Raw genomic sequence first — 22,428 nt, forward strand, 5'->3', positions numbered from 1 at the left:
TGCTCACGCACTCTTTTCCTCTCGTCCCTCAGGTGCATACCTGGGATTGCAGTTTTGCAATCCAAATGGTGTGATTTCTCAGCACCTTTGGAGAATTACCTTCCTTAGGAACTTTTTTCTTTTTGCGCAATTTTCAATGTGTATTCGGCATGTGTACCAATGCTTTGGTACTATCACATTGGGAAAAAATTAAAGGGGTGATCTAGACTGTCACTGTTTCGCAGGAGGAATCCAATTGAAAATATAAATTTTCACAAAGGGGATTAAAGCGCTGTAGTGCAACAAACCCACTAAATACAAAAAAGACAGGATTTTTGGAGTATGCAAAGTAACAGGAAAATCCAATAACCACTGATTGACAGGGAGCTATATAATCTCATTGAAACACGGGACGCTAGCTGCCATATACGGAGTCAGACTATTAGGCTGGTAGCAGCTGTCCAAAGTTTCAGGCAAGGGACGTGCCCAGTCCTGCCTGGAGATGTTGGGGATCAAACCTGTGACCTTTTGCATGCAAGGCAGATGCTCCTCTGCTGAGTTACGGCCCTTTCCCCATAGCTCAGTGAAAACAAATGAGTGCAAACAATGAATGCTCAATAAACAGTGGACATCATATAACCTCCAAGCCAATTTTGTGCTAAATAAGCAGCTCACCTGGGAGAGTGTTTCCTGGTCACTGTGTGGTGTCCGTGAGATGCATCTGTCTTAGTTGAGATCACCTCACAGCTTCTGTTCTACAGATTTGCAGCTTGATAGTTTGATACCAACATTGTCTGGCTAGTTCCATCCCAGCGAAACATGGCACTTCATTATATACAGCTGAATTTTCCCCTTCCTGTGTTCATTTACTCTACAGACAGACAGACCGACACCCAGTTCTAACCCACATGTGTCAAAGGCATCTCCGAAAACCAATCCAGGAGGCAAAATATTAGCAGTGACTTTTTCAAAGGATGGGTACAGGGAAACAGGGACTGTCTCAGATAAAGACCGACAGTTGAAGCATACCTGTGGGGTTTTCTTGCTGGTTGGGTGTTCAAACAAGGGCCAGTTACCAGCTACTGCTCATGTTCACAGGACTGTATGATTAAAATTGAAGCGAACTAGCAGCCTCATGTATGGGACGCGGGTGGTGCTGTGGGTTAAACCACAGAGCCTAGGACTTGCTGATCAGAAGGTCGGCGGTTCGAATCCCCGCGACGGGGTGAGCTCCTGTTGCTCGGTCCCTGCTCCTTCCAACCTAGCAGTTCGAAAGCAGGTCAAAGTGCAAGTAGATAAATAGGTGCCACTCTGGCGGGAAGGTAAACGGCGTTTCCATGTGCTGCTCTGGTTCGCCAGAAGCGGCTTAACCATGCTGGCCACATGACCCGGAAGCTGTACGCCGGCTCCCTCGGCCAATAAAGCGAGATGAGCGCAGCAACCCCAGAGTCTGCCACAACTGGACCTAATGGTCAGGGGTCCCTTTACCTTTACCTAGCAGCCTCATGCCATGCTGGCTATCACTGATGTGAGATGCAGTCTAAAATATCTGGAGAGCACCAGGTTGGCAAAAGCTGCCCTAACATCTGCCGCCTGTTCACTTTTGGACACAAGCCACCAGGATATTCTCCCATGAAGGCTCCACCCCCTATGTCTAAATTACTTACGAATTGGGGAAATGGTCCATTGTTACATAGAAAAGTACCCTTTTAATTTCGACCAGTTGAGTTACATTTATCTTTTACCGATCTGTATTTCATTTCATTTCTCTGTTATTCCTCTACATTCTTTCTACTGCCATCCGCTAAGCCTATGTACTAATATTGACCTCCTGCTCTGAGAGCTATGACCCTTATGTAACCAAAATGGCATTATCCACCCACAGCAGGGGTGGTACTGGCAGGTTTGAAGGCACTCAAAGTTTTGCAGAACAAAAAAAAAGTACAGTAGCCACAGAATGCTGATTGACTGTTGGGTGGGGAAGGACAGAAGACAGATGGAATGGAGTAGCCTGAAAGAAGGTGTGCGTGGCTGGCTGGCACATCGAAGAAGAGCACCCCTTGCAGATCCATGTGCTCTGTTCTTATTTTAATGGCTCTTGACCCTACTTCTGTTTCTGTTTCCTCTTTCAGTTACACATTGTTTCTCTTCACCTATTGAACAAAAACAGGGCGATCTTTCAGATGGTGGCAAAACTATTTAGAATATTCAGAGGTGACGCACTTCTGAACACTAGTTTTTGGGAATTGTAGGTGGGAGGAGCTGCTGTTGCAAGCTTCCCCTGGGCATTGGTTGGCCATGATGAGAATGAGATGTTGGTCTAGATGGGCAACTGGCCAAGTCCAGCAGGGATCTTCATCTGTCCTTGATGTCCTCTGCTTCAGGCTCAGCCTACAGAAGACCAGAGTCCGGTCACTCTGAGCTGGTTGATCCAACCTATCAACACAAGGTGGCCATTCTGAAGCTCCAAGTGTGCAGGCAACATGGGTCACCAAAGGCTGTGGGTCAAGACCAGGAGGAGATGTAGAAGCAAGGGAGTGGCAGAACTGGCACTCAAGAGATGGGCATCACCGCCACCATGGGCTGCTTTCTCTGCCATAGTGCGCTGAATCCAGTCCATGTAGGAAGTCACCCGTGTGTGGATTCCCGGCCGCTTGGGCTTTGCACAGTCCACCCCAAAGCTCACCACTCCAGCCAGGAACCAGGTGCCATTCTGCTTGCAAGCTAAAGGGCCCCCAGAGTCACCCTAGAGAGAGGGAGAGAGAAAGACAAGGAAATATAATAGATTGCCTTATAAAAGGCCAGCCTTTTTGTGCATTCATTCATTCATTTTCTAGTATTTGTAGATCTCTTTTCACTACTGTGTGATCTAGCCCAGTATTGTCTACCCTGGCTGGCAGCAGCACCTCTCCAAGGTCTCAGGCAAGGGACTTTCTTATCACTTGCTGCCTGATCCTTAAAGTGGATATTGTTGTTTAGTCAATTAGTCTTCTCTGACTCTTCGTGACCGCATGGACCAGAGCACACCAGGCACTCCTGTCTTCCACTGCCTCCTGGAGTTTCATCAAATTCATGTTGGTTGCTTCTGTAAGACTGTCCAACCATCTTGTCCTCTGTCGTCCCCTTCTCCTTGTGCCCTCAATTTTACCCAACATCAGAGGGTTTTTTAAAGAGAGTCTTCTCTTCTCATTAAGTGGCCAAAGTATTGGAGCCTCTGTCCTTCCAGTGAGCACTCAGGGTTGATTTCCTTCAGAATGGATAGGTTTGATCTTCTTGCAGTCCATGGGACTCTCAAGAGTCTCCTCCAGCACCATAATTCAAAAGCATCAATTCTCCGGTGATCAAAGTAGAGATACCAAGGGCATTTTTGTGTGTGATTTTCACTAACATATGCATCTATAGCACGCTTTACCCTAGTATATGCATTTTTGCACATATTGCTTGGCTGGAAAACTACATTTCAGTCCACATATTGTTTCAGATGATGCAAATGTGGCAACTTAGCCTTTAAATACCAGTGGAATCAGATTTCTCCCCCATCTCTAGTTCCAATGGCCCATTTGCAATATCTGAATTTGCAATAATAAGCACTCATCTGGAAGCACCCACTGTCCCTCTTGTGTTGGAAGGCTCCAAAATCTTGAGATAAACCTCTTGCAGAAACCAGGGGCGCTTCCAGACAACCTCTTTATTGAGCATTCCCATCCTGCTTTCTCTGCAGGGAGATTAGACGATGTTGGCTATTTAATGAGCATCCGTTCTGATTTCTCTGCAGGGAGGCTAGACAAGGTTGCTTCGATGCAAGTGTTATATCCCACACTTTCCAGTGCTTTCTTGATCACAACAGTCTGATAGTGTTTTGGGAAAACTCCCAATCAATAACAATTGTACCACCTGAATTTGCCAGTATGTGACTTGAATTCCCACCTAAAAGCAGTGGCTTGTCTGGAAGTGCCCCAAAGATCCACTTCTCTCGGAATCTGTATTTTTAAGGACTGAACTGTTGTACTGAAGCCAGATTCTGGCTCTGCCCTGATCTATCCCAATCCACAGTCACCCTCTCATCCTAGCTGCCAGTTGCTTCCTCCCTGACCCCTCCCCAGTTTCCATTGCCCTTAATCTTCTGCTCTGATCCACAATTACTTGGCAAGTGTCTTTATTTCCATCTGGGTACCCAGCACAGATCATGTCTTTGTAGATCAACCGGTGGCCCAGAGGCACAGTCTCGGTGCCATTGGAGTCCTCGTGGAACATCTGATCACATTCCTCAGTGCCTAGGATTGGCACTTCCAGCTCCTGCAACGTCCGAGCCATGAAGTAGCCTAAGACAAGGAAAGCAAAGGACCAAGATCAGCCACAGACTCACTGTCCCTTAACAGGATATACCATTTACACCAGACATAGTGAACCCCTTTTTTCAGCCTAAATGCAGTTCCCCTTTGGGCAACTTCTGGTCATAGTCAGAGTTAAAGAAGGTAAAGGACCCCAGACAGCTAAGTCCAGTCACAAACGACTCTGGGTGGGGTTGCGGCGCTCATCTCGCTTTACAGGCCGAGGGAGCCGGCGTTTGACCACAGACAGTTTTTCCAGGTCATGTGGCCAGCATGACTAAGCTGCTTCTGGCGCAACGGAACACTGAAACCAGAGCAGCACACGGAAACGCCGTTTACCTTCCCGCCAGAGCGGTACCTATTTATCTACTTGCACTTTGATGTGCTTTCGAACTGCTAGGTTGGCAGGAACTGGGACTAAGCAACAGGAGCTCACCCTGTTGCAGGTATTTGAACCGCCAACCTTCTGATCAGCAAGCCCAAGAGGCTCAGTGCTTTAGACCACAGTGCCACCCGCGTCCCTTTGCCAGTCAGAGTAGACCCATTTAAATTAAAAGACATGACCAACTCAGGGCCATTCATGTGAATGAAGCAGTTGGCACTACAACCCGTTCTTACCATCTGCGGAGATGAGGCCCCAGCCAGTAACCCAACATGCCATCCCTACAGGGAAGGTGTCAGGATCCGAAGAGCTCGGAAGGCAGATAGGGGAGATGGTTCGGGAGAAATTGACTGCCTCCTTCAGCTGCATCAGGGCGATATCAGCACTAAGTCCTTCTCCAGCATAAGACGGGTGTACTATGATCCGGCTGACAGCAGAGGAGACCATGCTGGGCGCAGGCTTGGGGAGCTCGTATTCTCCCAAGTTTACTCGGAATTCGGGTAGGTTCAGTGGCCTGTGAGAGACAAGGAACAATAAGCATCTTGTGCGGTAGGAAGGCCTGGATTCAAATCTCACCTCAGCCCTGATGAAAGACATTCTCTAATCCTACTCTGCCTCACAGGTTTGCCTGGTGGGTAACTTGGGGTTATTAACTGTTTTCTTTTTTATATATATAATATTTATTAGAAGTTTTATAGTTACAAAAAGAAAGTATGAAAAACAGAAAAAAACAATAAAAAATTAACAAACAATGCATCAAAAATAAAAAGAAAAACAAAAAGTAACCATGCATCAAAACAACAAGAAAAACAAAAACATTTAACAGCAAATCCAATTTCCATAACTTTATCTTTCATTTACTTATTTCCTCGACTTCCTCACACCTCCCTTTTTTGTATTCTAGTTCAAATTAGCTAATTCAGCAAATCCTTTCCCTCTTTCTCAATTTTTGTTCTGTAACTTATCTTAACACAATCTAACTTTAAATTTTCCACTTTAGCCCATTAACAATCAGTTTTTACTTAATTCTTTATAACATTTCTGCTAAAACCATATAACTTCATTCCAGTATTCTTCTAACATTCATTAATTTTGCAGTGTTTCTGTAAGTATACTTTGAATTTTTTCCAATCTTCTTCCATCGACTCTTCTCCCTGGTCTCGGATGGGGTTATTAACTGTCAAGCACTTTGCACCCTAAGGCTGCAATCCTATAGCCACCTGGCAGGGAGGAAGCCCAGAGCCAGTCCTACCATTTGATAGAGTGAGGCAGCTGCCTCAGGCAGATTATTTCAGCTGTAATTAAAGAGCAGCAATTGATAGGACCTTTGTTCTTGTGGCATTTTTACGCCCACACAGAGTACTTTTTAGGCCATATTTACAACATACATGTAAAGTGCTATGTTATCACTTTAAATAGTCGTGGCTTCCCCCTCGCAGAGCTACAATTCTCAGAATGGTTTAACCATGGATCCCTCTTCCCAGGGAACTCTGGGAACTGTAGCTCCATGAGAGAAATAGGGGCTTCTTCCCAGTGCTATTTTTCTAGAAAAGGAGGTGCCAGAGCTCACCACAAACTTCTTCCTTGTTCTCGTAGAATAGCAATGGCACCCACCTGAGAGGTGCCAGAACTGAACTCCAGTGAGCTCTGACTGGGGAGGGGGACACACACCCTGCTGCTAACTTCTCTCAGCATGCTTAATAAACTACAGCTTCCCAAATTTTGTGGGGGGGGGGAGAAGCCATGACTGTTTAAAGTGGTATAATCGTGTTTGTCTGTATTGTGTCGATGTGCTCTAAAATGCTGCCCTGGGCTCCTTTGAGAGGAAAGGCGGGATATAATCAATCAATAAAAAAATAATAAAAACTGAACTGCCTTGACTTGGGGAAGGAGGGAGTTGCCGTTTGCTGCTCTACACCAAGCACCAAAATGTCTTGTGTTATCCCTGAGAAAACCCAACGGAATTTACTTCTGAGGAGCCGTTTATTGGGTTCCATGTATGTTGGGTTGACAGGCAGAGAAAACTAATTACAGTTTTGTTCTCATCGTCCTCTTCCCTGCTGAGTTCCCTAAGGGCATCCCTGAGAGTGAGGCAAAGAAAGCCGACAGGCAGGGCAACCCCCATTACCGGCTGTAAAAAGGAAGGCAAGCAGGCAGGGGGCGCTGAATGAAGTCAATGGGGCAATAATACACACATTCTCAGTAACTGAGATAAAAGAAGACCATCAGAGCCAGTGCCTATATTCCTGAATCATTGCAAGCATCAGATCGGTCCCTTCCTGAACTAATATTGCTCCTTCTCCCTGACACTGTCCTTCGACCGCCCTCTAGTGGAGCAGTGCAAAGCCGAGTCCTTTCCCTCTCACCCTTCAAAGCAATGAGCAGCCGTCACCACCCACTGGGACGAGACCAGGCTTCCTCCACAAATGTGCAGCCGGTTCCTTCGTATGCTGGCTTGCCACGGCCATTCCCCTTCGTCCGCCTTCTTCCCCCCGATGATCCGAGGGGCGAACACGTGGGGCCGTCCGCAGGCTGCAAAGAAACGAGGGAGAGGCGTCAGGCATGGGGCAGAGAGCGGAGGAGAAGCGGGCGAGCATCACCCTCGACGACGTTTCATTGCAATTCTGCAGCAAATGTAAGCCACGCTAAAGGTTGCGGCTAATAGTTTGGTCTTCCCCGGGCAGAGCTGGGAGCGGGCAGCTCTGGCTTGGGATGCTGCTGCGCAGAACTTGCCTGCAGGTGGAGGACTGAGATGGCAATAAAACGACACACGGGCGTGCGAGCCACTTGCTCTAGTCAGATCACTCTCCTCCTGTGTTTTCCCAAGTGGCCTTAGAAATATGTCCATCTTCAAACTGGCGGACCCACCAAAATTTTCTCTTGGTTGTTGTTTTTTAAGAGGAGAGAGGCAGAAAGAGTTGTAGGAGGGGGGAGAGGGGGCCCGGGATATTAAACAAAATGGGGTCTATCTCTCTGAGTCCAGGGAAATAGAAGCAACTTTTCCAGAGGCACCTTGGAGCCTGATCCCACTGATTTCTTGGAGGAGGAGGGGTATGGGTATCCCTTCCCAGAAATCCTCTCTCACCTCTTTGTGTGGAAGCATTTTCAGCACCTGCAAGAGAAAATGAGACAGGGTCAAAATAATGGGAGATGATTGGTATTAGAAGGCGGAGATTGGACCGAACACTTTTGTCCTATTCCTGACAGCCCCACCCCCTCCCCCATTCCAAAATCTGGTCCGTGGTGAAATGCCACTAAGCCTGAGGTGTGGCAGAACACCAAAGGGTTGTTGCTTCTCCAGCACTGGATTTCATTCATTCATTCATTCATAATTAAATTTCTATCCCATCTTTCCTCCAAGGAGCTCAAGGCAGCATACGTACATGCTTCTCCCCGCTCCATTTTATCCTCACAACAACCCTGAGAGGTAGGTTAGGCTGAGAGATACTGACTGGCAGCGCCGGTTTTACGTATAAGCTAAACAAGCTATAGCTTAGGGCCCCACTCTCTTGGAGGCCCCCCCAAAAAATTAAAGGGGGAAAAAACTGGATGCACATTTCCAAAATATAGGATAAAGAACAAATAAAATAAATCCTACATCATTTTAAGTTAGAGCTTAATAATTATTTCACTATTAATATAATTCTTCTTAATTGTATTTCACTATTAATATACTTCTTCTTAGTTGTATTTCAGTTCAACAATTACTTTTATAAAATACATATTTTGTTATGTGCAAATGGCTTTAGATACCTATTAGGTCATGGGTTGGCAAACTAAGGTCCGTGAGCCGGATCAGGCCCAATTGCCTTCTAGATCCGGCCTGCTGACAGTGCCAGAATCCAGGCAGCCAGCATAGCGCTGGCGGGCGATGATTTTGCGACTCAGTCAGGCTTGGGGGTCAAAAGTGAGGAGGGCAGCTGCTTGAGACAAGCCCCTTTTCCATTTGTTGCGCTTGTGCAGCAATCTTTTCCTCCAGGATGAGGGGTGGGGAAGAGGGGAAAGGAGCCACAGTTCGGATTTCCACCATGGAGCTGCCTGCGACTGACCTCAGGAAGGGCAGTTGCGGCGGCAGGGGCTCGGAGGCGCCTTGGGAGTGATGCCCGCAGGTGTCTGTGATGGTGGTGCTGCCCGCCAAAGGAAGCGGGGAGCACCTGGGCAGCTGCACTCGGACACAGTTCTGCGCTCTGCTGGGGAGGCCACTCATTAGCTACAAGGTGCAAGCCATGGAAAGGTAAATAGCCAATGCCTTGTCTTCCTTCACACGGGGAAAAGAACTTTTTTGCTTGAGCGGCACCAGCCTGACTGGCTTTTCCCTTCACCCACGCATGTGCACATGCTCTCCAGGGCTGACAAGAATGGTGCGCTTACCTCAGCCCCCCACCCCACCTTACGAGAAAATAATAACTGCCAATGCGTAAAATGCAAAGGAACCAGCATAGGTATATGAAGGAGCACCCCCCCCCAAAAAAAAGATCACATTTGGGCAACATTGGGGTTAGTCCCAATAAGGGTTTTTGCCAGAAATGTGGGTCATAATCATGGCAACATATAGTCCCCACACACACACAAAGTCTGAGGGACAGTGGACCGGCCCCCTGCTGAAAAAGTTTGCTGACCCCTGTATCAGGTCCATAAATTACCATATAGCATATATTCAACAACAAAAAAGTGGCAATTTGTAAAGGGCCCCATTACCTTCAGTAGCCTCATCAAACCTAAATCTGGCCCTGCTGACTGGTGAAGTGAGCTTCATGACTTGAGTGGGTTCTAGTCTAACGTTCTACCACCACACTGACAACAAACAACTCCTTCTCTCTATCACTGCATCACCTAACACGGAACACAGAAGAAACCCAAAGCTTTCATGAGGGGTATGGAGGCAGAAACCATTTTGGTCCAGCTGAGGCAAATCATCATACGCAAACATCCCAGTATATCATTTGGGAATTTTATAGCTTCTCGGGTTCCCTGCTGTGGCCCATTCCCTTCTCATAAGAAGACCCCTGCTGGATCAAGCCAATGGCCCACCTAGTACAGCATCCTGTTTTCACAGGGGGCAGCTCTCTGTGGGAAGCCTAAAAGCAAAAGCTCACTTGAGATTCCCAGCAACTGGTACTCAGAGGCATCCTGCCTCCAACAATGGAGGGAGAGCATAGACATTGTGGCTGGCTCAGTTGGTAGAGCATGAGACTCTTCATCTCAGGGTCATGGGTTTGAGCCCCACATAGGGCAAAAGGGTCCTGCATTGCAGGGGGTTGGACTAGATGACCTTTGTGGTCCCTTCCAACTCTACAGTTCTATGATTCCGTGCTCCATGAAATTGGTCTGATCTTTTAAAGCCATCCAAGTCAGTGGCCAATGCTACTTCCGGAGTTTACGTGCCGTGTGGAGAAGTCCTTTCTTCTGTGTGTCCCAAATCTTCCAATATACTTCTTGTAGTAGCCTTGCTCCCAGATCCTTCCACCTCACAACCTACCAGAGCCCCCCCCCCAACTCCTCTTCCATAGAATTAGATCATCCAAAGAAAAGCAGAATGGACAGCCCAGGTGAGATGCGGAAGAACTGCTCCCCTCTGGGAAAGAACAGGGGTTGTTCTCACCTCCCCAGGTTGGTTAAAGGTTAAAAAAAAAGTAAAGGACCCCTGGACGGTTAAGTCCAGTCAAAGGTGACTATGGGGTTGTGGTGCTCATCTCACTGTCAGGCAGAGGGAGCCTGCACTTGTCCACAGACAGCTTTCCGGGTCATGTGGCCAGCATGACTAAACTGCTTCTGGCGCAACGGAAAACAGTGACGGAAACCAGAGCGCATGGAAATGCCGTTTACCTTCCTGTCGCAGCAGTACCTATTTATCTACTTGAACTGCTAGGCTGGCAGGAGCTGGGACAGAGCAACGGGAGCTCACCCCATCATGGGGATTCGAACCGCCAACCTTCTGATTGGCAAGCCCAAGAGGCTCAGTGGTTTAGACCACAGCACCACCCCCCCACCCCCCGCCTAGTGGCTCACCTCTCAGCAACAGCAGTAGCAGCACAATCTGGGAACAGCAGAAACTCAGCATGGTAATCCTGCTCCGAGGTCAACGAGGGAAGGAGAGAGCGCTGGGCTTGGTTGCTGAAGCACCCTTGGCACAAAACCCAGAGCAGCCTCTTGGTGTTGGGTGCTGCCGTCCACCACCCGCCTACAGCCACCCAGTGAAGCCAGCTCAGCTGCCTACTTTTCACCACTGGGAGAGCAAGGCTCCCTAGCTCTTTCCATCTCCACCACTGTCTCTCTGGTTGGGGAGCAAGGGCTAGTGAGCTCTTAGTTCATGAAACATGTGCACACCTACCTGTTTGCATGCATAGATGTTTGCCTATTGTAGGATTACCATAAGCTACGGAGGATGGGGCTCCTATTTCTTTAAAGTCACGTGGAACAGAGAATTTCAGTTGGCGTAGTTCATTCTTCAACAGAGAGGGGAAAGCTGCTCTGTACACCCACATAAATTCTTCCTTCAACATCATACAAAGCTACTCATTTGTTCCTGGGCTCCATTCAAGTTGCTGAGACTGACCTTTGAATGGTTTGTGCTATGGGCACTCAAAGGACCAATCATTCCTGGAACCCTATGCCCAGGATCCAAATTTCATAGGGATGGTTTGGAGGCACCCCCAATAAGCAAAGGAAGGACTTCTCCACCAAATGTTGCAACTCCCCACCCCTGGAAGAGGTTCTGCCCCAAGCTAGTCGATCCCTTTTTCTCAAGAAGAACAGAAAATCACCACTTAAGTACAGTACAGAATTTCAGTACTAATATTGGCTTGTTGCAGGGGGCCAAGGTTGTCCCCATATTCAGCCATCAGGTTTTATTGGTATTACCTGTGCTCTTTCTCTGGATGCTTTCTCCTATACAGCTAACCAACATGGTGCCCTTGTGACAATGTTGGACTACAACTCCCATCAACCCAAGCCAGCATTGCCAATGGTCAGAGATGATGGGAGTTGTAGTCCATAAAACATTTGGAAGGCGCATTGGCTACCTTGTTTTGATTTGTGTTTGTGCCTTTAAAACTCTGGTTCCTCCTTACATTTCCAGACATTTTATTTTTCAAATCAAGCTCAGTCGCTTCTCATCTGTTGAGCAAAATAAGGTAAGGAAGAAGGCAATAGGCAGATCAGTCCCCCAGTGGAAGCTCAGTCCTCGAGGGTCAGCATTCAGACCTTCTGAGCTTTCTCTGAGGACAGGCCAACTTGCAAGCCAAAGCAAGATGGCCACAGTGAAACACATTGGGAGAAGGTAGGGTGGGTCACAAAGGGACATTGGTTAAGGCCAGGAGGAGTGGAATCAAGAGGGTAGCCAAACTGGTATGGACATCAGTGGCTGCCAATTTCTCATGTGTGGTGTCTTCAATCCAGTCCATGAAGGAGGTGACTAGGGTGTAGATGCCGGGTTGAGAGCTCTCCACACAACCAAATGTTATGCTCACTCCAGTCAGGAACCACAAATCATTCTGCTGACAGACTAGAGGTCCCCCTGAGTCGCCCTGCCAAGAAAAGGAGACAGGGTCTCCATTACTCTCTTGAGAAGAGGCACCAAAATGCACAGAGGGTTTGATAACCTGAAACAAATTGCATGAATGTGTTTATTTATCACACTGGTGTCCATTCCTGTTTCTCGTTTTCCAAGTTTGAAGTTCAGTTCTCCACATTTCCACATCAGCTTGCAACTGTTTTTAATAAAAAAAAAAGTCCTCATGAAATTTAATCAGCGTTTGAGAGCAAATTTCTCCTGATATGAATATTTTTGTACACCATTTTGCCTAATATGCACATTTTTTGCAAAGCAATTGCCTCTGATATAATTCAATTTTACATGTTATTTTGACTAACGTATGTATTAACGCGCACACTTTGCATTTTTGTACATATTACTTGACTGGGGAACTACACTGCCAAAAAAAGTCCCCCCAAAACATATTTCAAAGGATGGCTGTGTTTGTTTTGCAAAGTGCAAATAAGGTAGCTTTGCCTTAAATGCAAACCGAATTTAAAAAAAAATCCCTTCTCTATCCTAACAAACTGGCATTATATTATGTGACATATTGCTGCTATTCTTTGAGATAATATAAGATCAACACCACTGCCTGTATTTCTGGACTCTCTTGGAGTGTGGTGGGATGGCACTGTCTTGACACATACCGCAAAATTTACCACTACACCACCGTCTATATTTTCCAGGGCTGGACACTGCTACTGAAAACAAGTTTTGGTTCGGCTGCGATGACCACAAACTCACAATATTTCTGCCATCGTAGCCTCACAGGCTGCTCCTGTCCCCGCCCTGCAATATCCTACATCATTGCTATAATACTCTGGTTCATGATTCTTACAAAGCAGGCATGCTTCCCAACTTCTGGATACCCAGCACAGATCATGTCATCATAGATGAACCTGTAGCCCTTGGGGATGGTCTTGTCACTACTTATGTTGTGAAAGATTCCGTTGCAGTCTTCAGCTTCTACGATCAGCACTTCCACCTTCTGTAGGGTCTGAGTGACTAGGGAGCCTTGGGCAAAAGAAAGGAAGCATAAGGCACAGTCTCAAATTTCACCAGACAACATTCATTACAGCCTTACTGGTTTTTAAGAGCCGACCAGCACATAGTTTGCTGGTTTGGAACACGAAGTTGCCCAGCTTGTAAAGGATGGGCATGTTCTGAATCAGGCTTCATTCCCCACAAAAAAATTCTGCAGCTCAGTGATACAGACCACGCTAGCTCTTTCATCAAATCAAAACAAAGTGATTAACAGTGATCCCTGCATTGCAAGGGGATGGACTAGGGCTCTTTGGGTCCCTTCCAACTCTACTATTTTATGGTTCTATTGGGAACCAACTTAGTAGTCAATAGCACCTCCACCAGGCTGGAAGGTCAGCTCGCTAGCTGTGCAACTATGCCCCTAAGAAGTGAGGGACGGGCCAGAAGAGGAGGTGGCCTGTATCCACCTGCATCCTTTGGGTCATGCTCTCTGCCAAGGCCAGGTGGAACTTAAGACTGGCTTCAGGGTGAGGTTCAAGCTGGGCACCAGGCAGCATCAAAGCTGAATGCAGGGACCCAAGCTATGCCCCACAACCACAAAGCTACTTTGTTGATTCAGCAGGAGCAAGCTGAGTCTCAGCCCTCTAGAACAGCAGCACAGCTGAGTCTTCATGGTGAACCCCACACATCCTGGAAGATGCTACCTTGCTTAAAGGAGACCAGCTCTCTCCACTAGCCTCATGCTATGATGGGGTTGGGTGAGTCTCTGGTCATGCTTGGCCCTCCACGGAGTCTTCCCAGTCCAAAGATGGCAGTGCCACCTCCTTTGGCTGGGGTCATGCTGGCCCTACAGGTTCCTCTGGTAAAACTGCTTCTGGGGTGCACTTGAAGGGGACACTGAAACCTGGTTCCTGACACTTTTCTACCATGCTTTCCCCTACTTGTGATCATTGTTCCTGGTTCCTGACACTTTTCTACCATGCTTTCCCCTACTTGTGATCATTGTTATGGGGGCGCTCCTGCCATCTTCCCAACTTCTTATCAACACAGTTTCCTGTCTTCCTAGTCAATATGATTCCCAGCCTCCCACCTGAACCCTTCTTCTCCCCTAAAGCCACAAAACAGCACCATCATCTCCAATAAACAGCCTGACTTAGCAAGACTCCAAGCTCATTCTTACCTCCTTTAAAGGGGACACCCCAGCCAGCAATCCAGCACAGCATCCCTCCATAGAAGACAAAAGGTTGAAAAGTATTTGGGAGGCAGACAGGCAAAATCATTTTGGAGAACTGCACTGTTTTTGCCAGCTGCACCAGAGCAATATCGGCACTAAGGCCAACTCCAGCATAAAACGGGTGTACTATGATCCTGTTGACACTGGTTGAGAACATGGCAGCTGTGGGTGCAGTGAGCTCATATTCCCCCAGGTTTACTCTGTACTCACGTACATTCAGTGGCCTGTGGGAGACAAGGAGCAATCAGTGACTTGCGCAGTGGAAAGGCTTGTGTTCAAATCCTTACTCAGCTCTGAAGTTCACTAGGAATCCTTTGGAAAGGAGCCCACTCTATCTTCAGAGGGTTGCTGGGAGGCTAATCATCAAGTAGTTTCCTCAGAAGAAAACCCATCCCCCCCCCCCCACCCACACACATATAGGATTTGCTTCCATAGAAACAGGCTTAGATTTTCAGAGAAAAATGGATGAAGTTCCCAAGCGCTGTTCCTGGCTTCTGACACATGCTCTAAACCATTATAATACACCAAATGAGGCTTTAAATCAAGCAGACACTGTGCACTCTCCTTCCTCGGAGGTTTTTAAGCAGAGGTTGGATGGCCATCTGCCATGGATGTTTTAGCTGAGATTCCTACATTGCCGGGGGTTGGACCATTTGATCCTGAATGTCCCTTCCAACTCTACAATTCTATGAATCAGTTGCCAGCATAATAGTGTTAATTCTGCATTTGACATGATGAACTCTTAACTATGAGTAACTATTATAACTATTATTAATGTTGTATTTTATTAAAGTGAATTAATATTACACTTTAGAGAGTCACATTTCAAGTTGTTAACTCTAAACATAGTTTCCAAATTTTGCCATTTTTGGTATCAGCAACATGGATTTCTTTCACTGAAGAATTTCAGTGGTGATGCTGGATCACATGGTGTTGATGATGATCTGTAATCAGGCCCTTCATCCCAAAGGAGCTCAGGGTGGCAAATAGCAAAATGTTAAAACAGTGCAAATTTAAAATCAAGTAAAAGCATTTAAACACAATTTAAAACCGTCTAAACGAATTTAGAGCCTCTAAGAATCCTTTAAAAGCAATTACATTCCTTCATCAAATTCAGGGTTGCCATGACTTGTACCTCTCGGCCATCAAATGCCTGAGTCAACAGGAATGTTAATAAATTTCAAATGAAACCAATACAGAGGGAAACAGGAGCATCTCACCAGGGAGGGCATTCCATAAATGGGGAACCACCAGTGAGAAGTCCCTGTCACACCGTGTCATAGGTCAATGCTAACTGGGCAGCAGCCAGAAGTGGCACCACCAACAGGGCCTCCCGGGCCAATCATATGGCTTGAAATGGTTGATTAGACAATAATAATAATAATAATTTATTATTTATACCCCGCCCATCTGGCTGGGCTTCCCCAGCCACTCTGGGCAGCTCCCAACCGAATATTAAAAACATAATACAGCATTAAGCATTAAAAACTTCCCTAAACAGGGCTGCCTCCAGATGTTTTTTAAATGTAAGGTAGTTGCTTATTGCCTTGATATCTGATGGGAGGGCGTTTCACAGGGCAGGCGCCACTACCAAGAAGGCCCTCTGCCTGGTTCAGTGTAACCTCACTTCTTGCAATGAGGGAACCGCCAGAAGGTCCTCTGTGCTGGACCTCAGTGTCTGGGCTGAACAATGGGGGTGGAGACGCTCCTTCAGGTATACAGGACTGAGGCTGTTTAGGGCTTTAAAGGTCAGCATCAACGCTTTGAATTGTGCTCAGAAATGTACTGGGAGCCAATGCAGATCTCTTGGGACCGGTGTTATATGATCTCGGCGGCCATTCCCAGTCACCAGTTTAGCTGCTGCATTCTAGATTAATTGCAGTTTCCGAGTCACCTTCAAAGGTAGCCCCATGTAGAGCGCACTGCAGTAGTCCAAGCAGGAGATAACAAGAGCATGCACCACTCTGGCGAGACAGTCTACAGGCAGGTAGGGTCTCAGCTTGCATACCAGATGAAGCTGGTAGACAGCTGCCCTGGACACAGAATTAACCTGTGCCTCCTTGGACAGCTGTAAGTCCAAAATGACTCCCAGGCTGCGCACCTGGCCTTCAGGGGCACAGTTGCCCCATAATAATGGTTGGCTGCACTGATCTTCCCAACAGGCTGCTTTCGACTCACCCATCAAAGCAATGGGCAGCTGTCACCACCCACTGAGATGAGATCAGGCTTCCACCGCACACATGTACCCTGTTCCTTCGGATGCTGACGGTCCACGGCCATTCCCCTTCATCAGCTTCCTGCCACCCAGATAAACGACTGGTGTGCTTCACTTCAGGCTGGCCGCAGGCTGCAGGAAGGAACCCGGAGCAGTCAGAGGGGCAGGGAGCAAAGCTAAGATTGATGAACACCTGCCCCTTGTAGCTATGGACTCACATATCTTCCTCACCTGGTTGAGCAGAATTTTTATTGGTACCTGCAAAAGGAAAGGAGGCAGGAGTCAAGAAGGCAGGGTGGGAAATTGTGAGCATTAAGGTGGAGCAGTGGTGGCTGGTCCCCATTGGGACTGATAGGGTGGGAGGCAAGGAGGCCAACAGTAGGTGGTGCCAGAGCTGGCAGAGCCAACTAATTTTCATTTTGCCCCCATCCTCCTCCCTACTGAATTCTACAAGGGGCAACACCAAGGAGGAGAAAGCTGCCAGTTAGTGCTACCTTCAGGACTAGAAGCAAGGAAGGAGAATGAGACTTTGTGCTGACCACCAGGCAAGGGCTTTTTCCACCAGGCAAGGGCTTTTTCTACCTGCAGGGGGCAGGGGGAGAGCCAGTGTGGTGTAGTGGTTAAGAGCGGTAGACTCGTAATCTGGGGGACTGGGTTCACGTCTCCGCTCCTCCACATGCAGCTGCTGGGTGACCTTGGGCCAGTTACCCTTCTCTGAAGTCTCTCAGCCTCACGCACCTCACAGTGTGTTTGTTGTGGGGGAGGAAGGGAAAGGAGAATGTTAGCCGCTTTGAGACTCCTTAGGGTAGTCATAAAGCGGGATATCAAATCCAAACTCTTCTTCTTCTTCTTCCCTGGAAAAGACCCTGATGTTGGATAAGATTGAGGGCACAAGGAGAAGGGGACGACAGAGGATGAGATGGTTGGACAGTGTTATAGAAGCAACCAACATGAATTTGACGAAACTCCAGGAGGCAGTGGAAGACAGGAGTGCCTGGCATGCTCTGCTCCATGAGGTCACAAAGAGTCAGACACGACTAATCGACTAAACAACATTATGTTATTGATATTTATTGTTTATAAGCCACTTTGTGACTCGTGTGAATGAAAAGTGGCATAGGAAGGAAGGAACGAAGGAAGGAAGCAGGCAGGCAGGCAGCTGGGGTTTGCCTGAGGGTAGACTGATGTGATGGATAGCCTCCATGGAGATGAGCCCACAGGAACACCAAGCTGGTCTATGGTGAAGTGTGGCCATGTCAAGAGCATGACAGAGCAAGCCACTAAAAAGCCACCAATGGCCAAAAGGAGATACCTTGGGAAGCTTCTAACACAGCAATGAATCTGCCTCTGGGGTGTTGATAATAAACATCTTCTGAGTTTGGTAGCACAGAAATAGGTGCATGGAGGAAATCCAAACCTCCCAAAAGTCGTTGAAAGGCAAACCATGTTTTGGTCCAGCTAAGAATTAGCCACAAGGCTGATCATACAGTACCAGAAAACAGAATTCAAGTCCTCCCACATTCCAGACTCTGGGCTCCGAATACACAAAGACATCTCTTCTCAATCACACATTTCCCCTTGTTAGAGTTGCCAGCCAGATTCTGGCAGGGTCCCAGTGCATTTGATTTCTGCTTGCAAGGGGTGGACAAGTGAAATCTTCCCCAATATTGCATCTCCAAGAGAAAAGCAACCCATTTGAATGGTCGCATAAGATGCACTGGGTCTGGCAAGGGCAAAAAGTGCTCCCAGAGAGGATATAGTTTAGGTATTTAGGGCCCTGGATCTCATTTCTCAAGCCCCCTTAATTCCCACCAAACTTTCACCCCATCTACTAACACAACTGCTTTAACAGCTAGAGTCCGCACCTGCATATCCCCTGGCTTCTAGGGCCTCTTGCTATGACACACTGTCCTTTCAGTTAAAGTACCCTTGCCCTTTTGCTTCTTCCACTTTGTATCCCAACCCCAATTCCTCCCGCCCCCAAGAGAATCCAGGAGTCCTGGATCATTCCTTCCCCAAAACAAGCAAAATTGGCAGCTCAGATGGGACACAGAATGGCTGCCATGCCTGGGGGGAAAGAGAACAGGGGTAGTTTTCACATTCCCAGGGGACCACACAAACCCCTCCTGATGCCTCACCTCTCAGCAACAGGAGGAGGAGCACAATCTGGGAAGAGCAGAAACTCAGCATGGCGGGCAGCCCTGGATCATCCAACTTTGATGCCAACCAGAGAAGAGACTGCTGGGCTCGGCTGCTTAGTCCAAGCAACCTTTGCAGGATCAGTGCACCAGGGAAAGAGCACAACCCAAGAGCTGGTGGTTATTGTCCTGGTGGAGTCTGCTTAGCTGTTCTTTCAACATCTACCACCCCATTCACAATATTTATTTGCAGAAATTTCTACCCCACCAATAATGAGAAAAAGTATAATGCTGGTGAACAGCATAAAACAAACAATAAAATATGACAGTAATAATAGTGGCCTATCTTATAGGTGGGGGGGTTTTAAGGAGAAATGAGGTAATATAGAATTTGGGGGAATGATCTAAAATTTGGAGGAATGAGACAATACAGAATTTGGGGGATGGCTTCTGATCACAGGCTGTGGTCTGCCCTGCCTTCTACTTAGGCCAGCAAAGCACAGCCGCTGTGCTACAAAACCCAAGAGGTAAATTATCTTCAGCTCTGCCCGTAGTAGCACCCAGTGTAAACTCAACCACCATCCCATCTCCCCCCAGCCTTTATCCGCATCCCAGCCCTAAAGTTGTCAAGGCCCCCAGCACCCCAAGGCCTGAAGGGCAAAGGGGGTGGGGCTTGTGGTGTCATGATGAGGGAGAGCCACATGATGTCACAAAGTTGTAAACCCCTGAAAGTCAAAACTCTGCTATAAGGTAACAGCAGCAGGGAACGGGGTCGACAAATTTGTCATTTCAGTCTCTCTCCATTTCTGCTTTTCCCAGTCATTTCACGTTCCCTCCTCAAAAATGCACATTTGTCCTAATATTTGTATAGTTGTGCACAATTGTTCCTAGTAGAGGCATTTTTTGCAAGCAAAACTCCCTTAACAGAATGCATTTTTGTACATTATTTTCACTAATACACACATTTTTGGATGCACATTCTTTTGAAGAGCTGCATCTGACTATTCAGGCAAGTGCAATTTTCAAAGGAGACAGCTGTGTTCCTATTCACATATTGGTTCAGAAACTTCAATTCATTCATTTTTAACCTATCCTTGCTACAGAGTGCATACCAGATTGCTGTTGAAACTCTTATTCCCATTCCAAGATAAACAACAGCAACTGACACACACGGGATATGAGGGAAACTTATGCCAGTTCCTTTTGGAGGGTTTACCACTGCTACTGACCCATTCATGGGGCTATGAGGTCAATTTAGTAAAGTGGTACGTCGGGTTAAGTACTTAATTCGTTCTGGAGCTCCGTTCTTAACCTGAAGCACCACTTTAGCTAATGGGGCCTCCTGCTGCTGCCGCGCCGCTGGAGCACGATTTCTGTTGTCATCCTGAAGCAAAGTTCTTAACCCGAGGTACTATTTCTGGGTTAGTGGAGTCTGTAACCTGAAGCGTATGTAACCTGTAGCGTATGTAACCCGAGGTACCACTGTATCTGCAAGCTGCCTTGAGTCCCATCAGTGAAAAAGGTGGGGTATTAATAAATTTATTATTACTATTATTATTATTATTGGTTATGCCAGGTTAATGCTCAAAGTGAATTGAGCATGCATAAGAGGAGTTTGGACTAGATGACCCACAGAGCCCCTTCCAACTCTACAAGTCTATGATTCTTTGATCTCTTCCTGCCTATTTTCTTCTCTCACACATGCAATACACTTCTTTTTGTCACCAATTCCAAGCTACTGGAATCAGGAGTGCCAACTTGGTCCCGCGACTGTGGGTGCCCAGGGCTGTGGGTGCCATGCAGCGTGCATGGCCATGGCACCGAAATTTGTGGGTGCCAGGTCCCTTCATGGGGATTTTTATGGGTGCTCGGGCATCCAGGGCCCCAGGGAGTTGGCACTTATGACCTGAACTACTCCCAAGTCCAATCTTTATTTCTAACAAACAAAACAATACAACTGCTTCAAACCAAAGTGGATGGAGTGTGGGTGGAAGAATGGAATGGAGTGGTGGGGCAGGACAGGGCATGGTGGACTAAACACCTCACCCCACCTCCCAATGGTCAAATAAAATATTGATTGGACAACATAGTGCCTACTGGCCCCTGGTGGCGAGACATGGAGGCACATGCAGATATGCCTAGCAGTCATTTGGTCCCATTGCCCAACTTCATTGTATACTTCAAAAGAGTCAATAATTTGTACTAATTTTTGACTCTGGAAGGTGGCCTCATCAGCCTGATGAACTCCACGCCCCCCACGCCCCATTTTGCCTCATCCCCTTGCTTCATATAACATTTTGCCTGATGAAGAACTCTACGGAACCCGAAAGCTTGCCACGCTTCTGTGGCATTTAATAATGTATTAAGATTTTATAGGAGCGTGGTTCCTCATGGGGCAACATGGCTACATTTGTTTTGTTTTTTTACAGAACTTGGTTGTATTTGTATGCGATTAACATTTTCAAAAGGCACTCCCAACATTTCTCCGGATGTTTTCAAATGCACACTTTGTTGAACCTTGAGCCTTAAATTTAGGCTCAATACTGTGATTGGGAGCTTAAACTGGTTTGTTAAGCAGGGTCCTGTGCAGCCCACAAGCTGGGGTTTCTCCTAGGCTACAGGAAAAGTGGATGTTGATACTTACAACACAACAGAAATAGCAATTTCCCAGTCACCCGGACAATAGGGAGAAGCAAGTACAAATCTCACGTGGGATCACAAAGCGTACATGTCAGGAAGATGGCCTTTTCCTGATATGCAAGGTTTACACACGCAAGCTTGTGGCAAGGGGAGAGGTTGTGCACAGGTGTTAGGGAATCCTCACCTCCCTGCAGTCTTAACTGACCACACATTGGAATAATCCCTTATCATTGTGACTCCAGTAATTTTGTAAAAAGCTGGCCCTTTCTACCTGTAGTTCTCAGATTATGGCTACATGAAAATCAAACGATGCATTTTGTCACGCATAAAAATCGCACAGGGACTCCACAGGTCTCCTCCACAAGCAGTAATGAATGAGTAAAGGATTGGTGCAAAAAGAAGAGCCTCTCTTCTCCAGCCAGCATCCAAACTGTCAGTTGGCTGCCGTTATGAGGGAGCTATGGACTCTATAGTGTCCATGAAACACAATGCTACAAAATGGTGGTCCTTCCAAGAAGTGGAGGGGGGGGGTCCTTCTCAAGATGGCAGCAGCCTCAGTCCACAGTTACATAACGATTTTGCGCTTGACCGCCTCATCCCAGCGGTCGCTGGGCAGCCTCCCTTGGCTCGGGGATGCGGAAACGACCTTCCTAAGATGGCTCCCGGCGATCGCCGTTTCTATCCTTCCTTGCAAGGCTTGCTGTCAAGGCTTAAACAGGGTTAAAACACCAGAGATAAGGATTAAATGCTTCCCCGGAGACCAGAGAGACGCAGGAGCCTTGACAGACGGGTAGCATGACGGCAACCTTTGACCTCCCCCAAACTGGCGGAAGCAAGCCCCCCGCACTGCCGCCTCATAAAATGGGGCTTGGGAAGAGGAAAATTATGTGCGGAAGAGACCTACTCAGCATGGCTGTGTTTGAGCGCGCCCTTCGCAAGATGGCGGCGATTCCTGTCATAACCCGCCTGCCTTCCTCGCCCCGCCCGCACC

At 47.3% G+C, this 22,428-nt stretch overlaps 2 protein-coding genes across 13 annotated transcripts; both read right to left on the reverse strand.

Moving 5' to 3' along the window:
• Positions 1 to 130: 130 nt before the first annotated feature.
• LOC310663474 (serine protease 33-like) lies at positions 131 to 11,707 on the reverse strand (the record flags this gene model as incomplete). 4 transcript variants are annotated; one of them, XM_083411340.1, is made up of 6 exons in its annotated part: positions 131 to 2,725; positions 4,123 to 4,301; positions 4,929 to 5,206; positions 7,059 to 7,224; positions 7,778 to 7,804; positions 10,702 to 11,150. In XM_083411340.1, 6 exons carry the CDS (start codon positions 10,751 to 10,753, stop codon positions 2,468 to 2,470), a joined length of 960 nt encoding a protein of 319 aa, XP_083267466.1. In that variant the 3' UTR covers positions 131 to 2,467. The 4 variants fall into 4 exon arrangements, with proteins under 4 accessions (XP_083267466.1, XP_083267464.1, XP_083267463.1 ...); XM_083411338.1 differs by lacking the exon at positions 10,702 to 11,150 and adding an exon at positions 11,554 to 11,707 and having other exon boundaries at positions 1,669 to 2,725; XM_083411337.1 differs by having other exon boundaries at positions 1,669 to 2,725; positions 11,024 to 11,650.
• A 51-nt stretch (positions 11,708 to 11,758) lies between these two features.
• On the reverse strand, positions 11,759 to 22,425 carry LOC310663482 (serine protease 27-like). Of its 9 annotated transcripts, none has more exons than XM_083411351.1 (7): positions 22,338 to 22,425; positions 18,798 to 19,056; positions 16,891 to 16,917; positions 16,623 to 16,791; positions 14,391 to 14,668; positions 13,065 to 13,240; positions 11,759 to 12,218 (listed from the first exon to the last, which is right to left on the reverse strand). In XM_083411351.1, the coding sequence occupies exons 2-7, from the start codon at positions 18,847 to 18,849 to the stop codon at positions 11,982 to 11,984; spliced, it is 939 nt and encodes a 312-aa protein (XP_083267477.1). In that variant the 5' UTR covers positions 18,850 to 19,056; positions 22,338 to 22,425; the 3' UTR covers positions 11,759 to 11,981. The 9 variants fall into 9 exon arrangements, 7 of the variants coding, with proteins under 7 accessions (XP_083267477.1, XP_083267474.1, XP_083267478.1 ...); XM_083411348.1 differs by having other exon boundaries at positions 21,709 to 22,373; XM_083411352.1 differs by lacking the exon at positions 22,338 to 22,425 and adding an exon at positions 21,622 to 22,325.
• Between the last annotated feature and the right edge of the window lie 3 nt (positions 22,426 to 22,428).

This window comes from Podarcis tiliguerta, assembly GCF_965153285.1.
Source record: "Podarcis tiliguerta genome assembly, chromosome: 13".
In the NCBI taxonomy this organism is placed as follows: domain Eukaryota; kingdom Metazoa; phylum Chordata; class Lepidosauria; order Squamata; family Lacertidae; genus Podarcis; species Podarcis tiliguerta.

Excerpts from the sequence above, each read along its gene's own strand:
- LOC310663482 (XM_083411351.1), bottom strand. The coding sequence starts at position 18,849 with ATGCTGAGTTTCTGCTCTTCCCAGATTGTGCTCCTCCTCCTGTTGCTG. Across the intron at positions 14,669-16,622 it reads GCTGCCCATTGCTTTGATGG|GCCACTGAATGTACGTGAGT; the intron begins GTGAGTCGAAAG and ends TGTCTCCCACAG. Across the intron at positions 13,241-14,390 it reads GGGTGTCCCCTTTAAAGGAG|GCTCCCTAGTCACTCAGACC; the intron begins GTAAGAATGAGC and ends CTTTTGCCCAAG.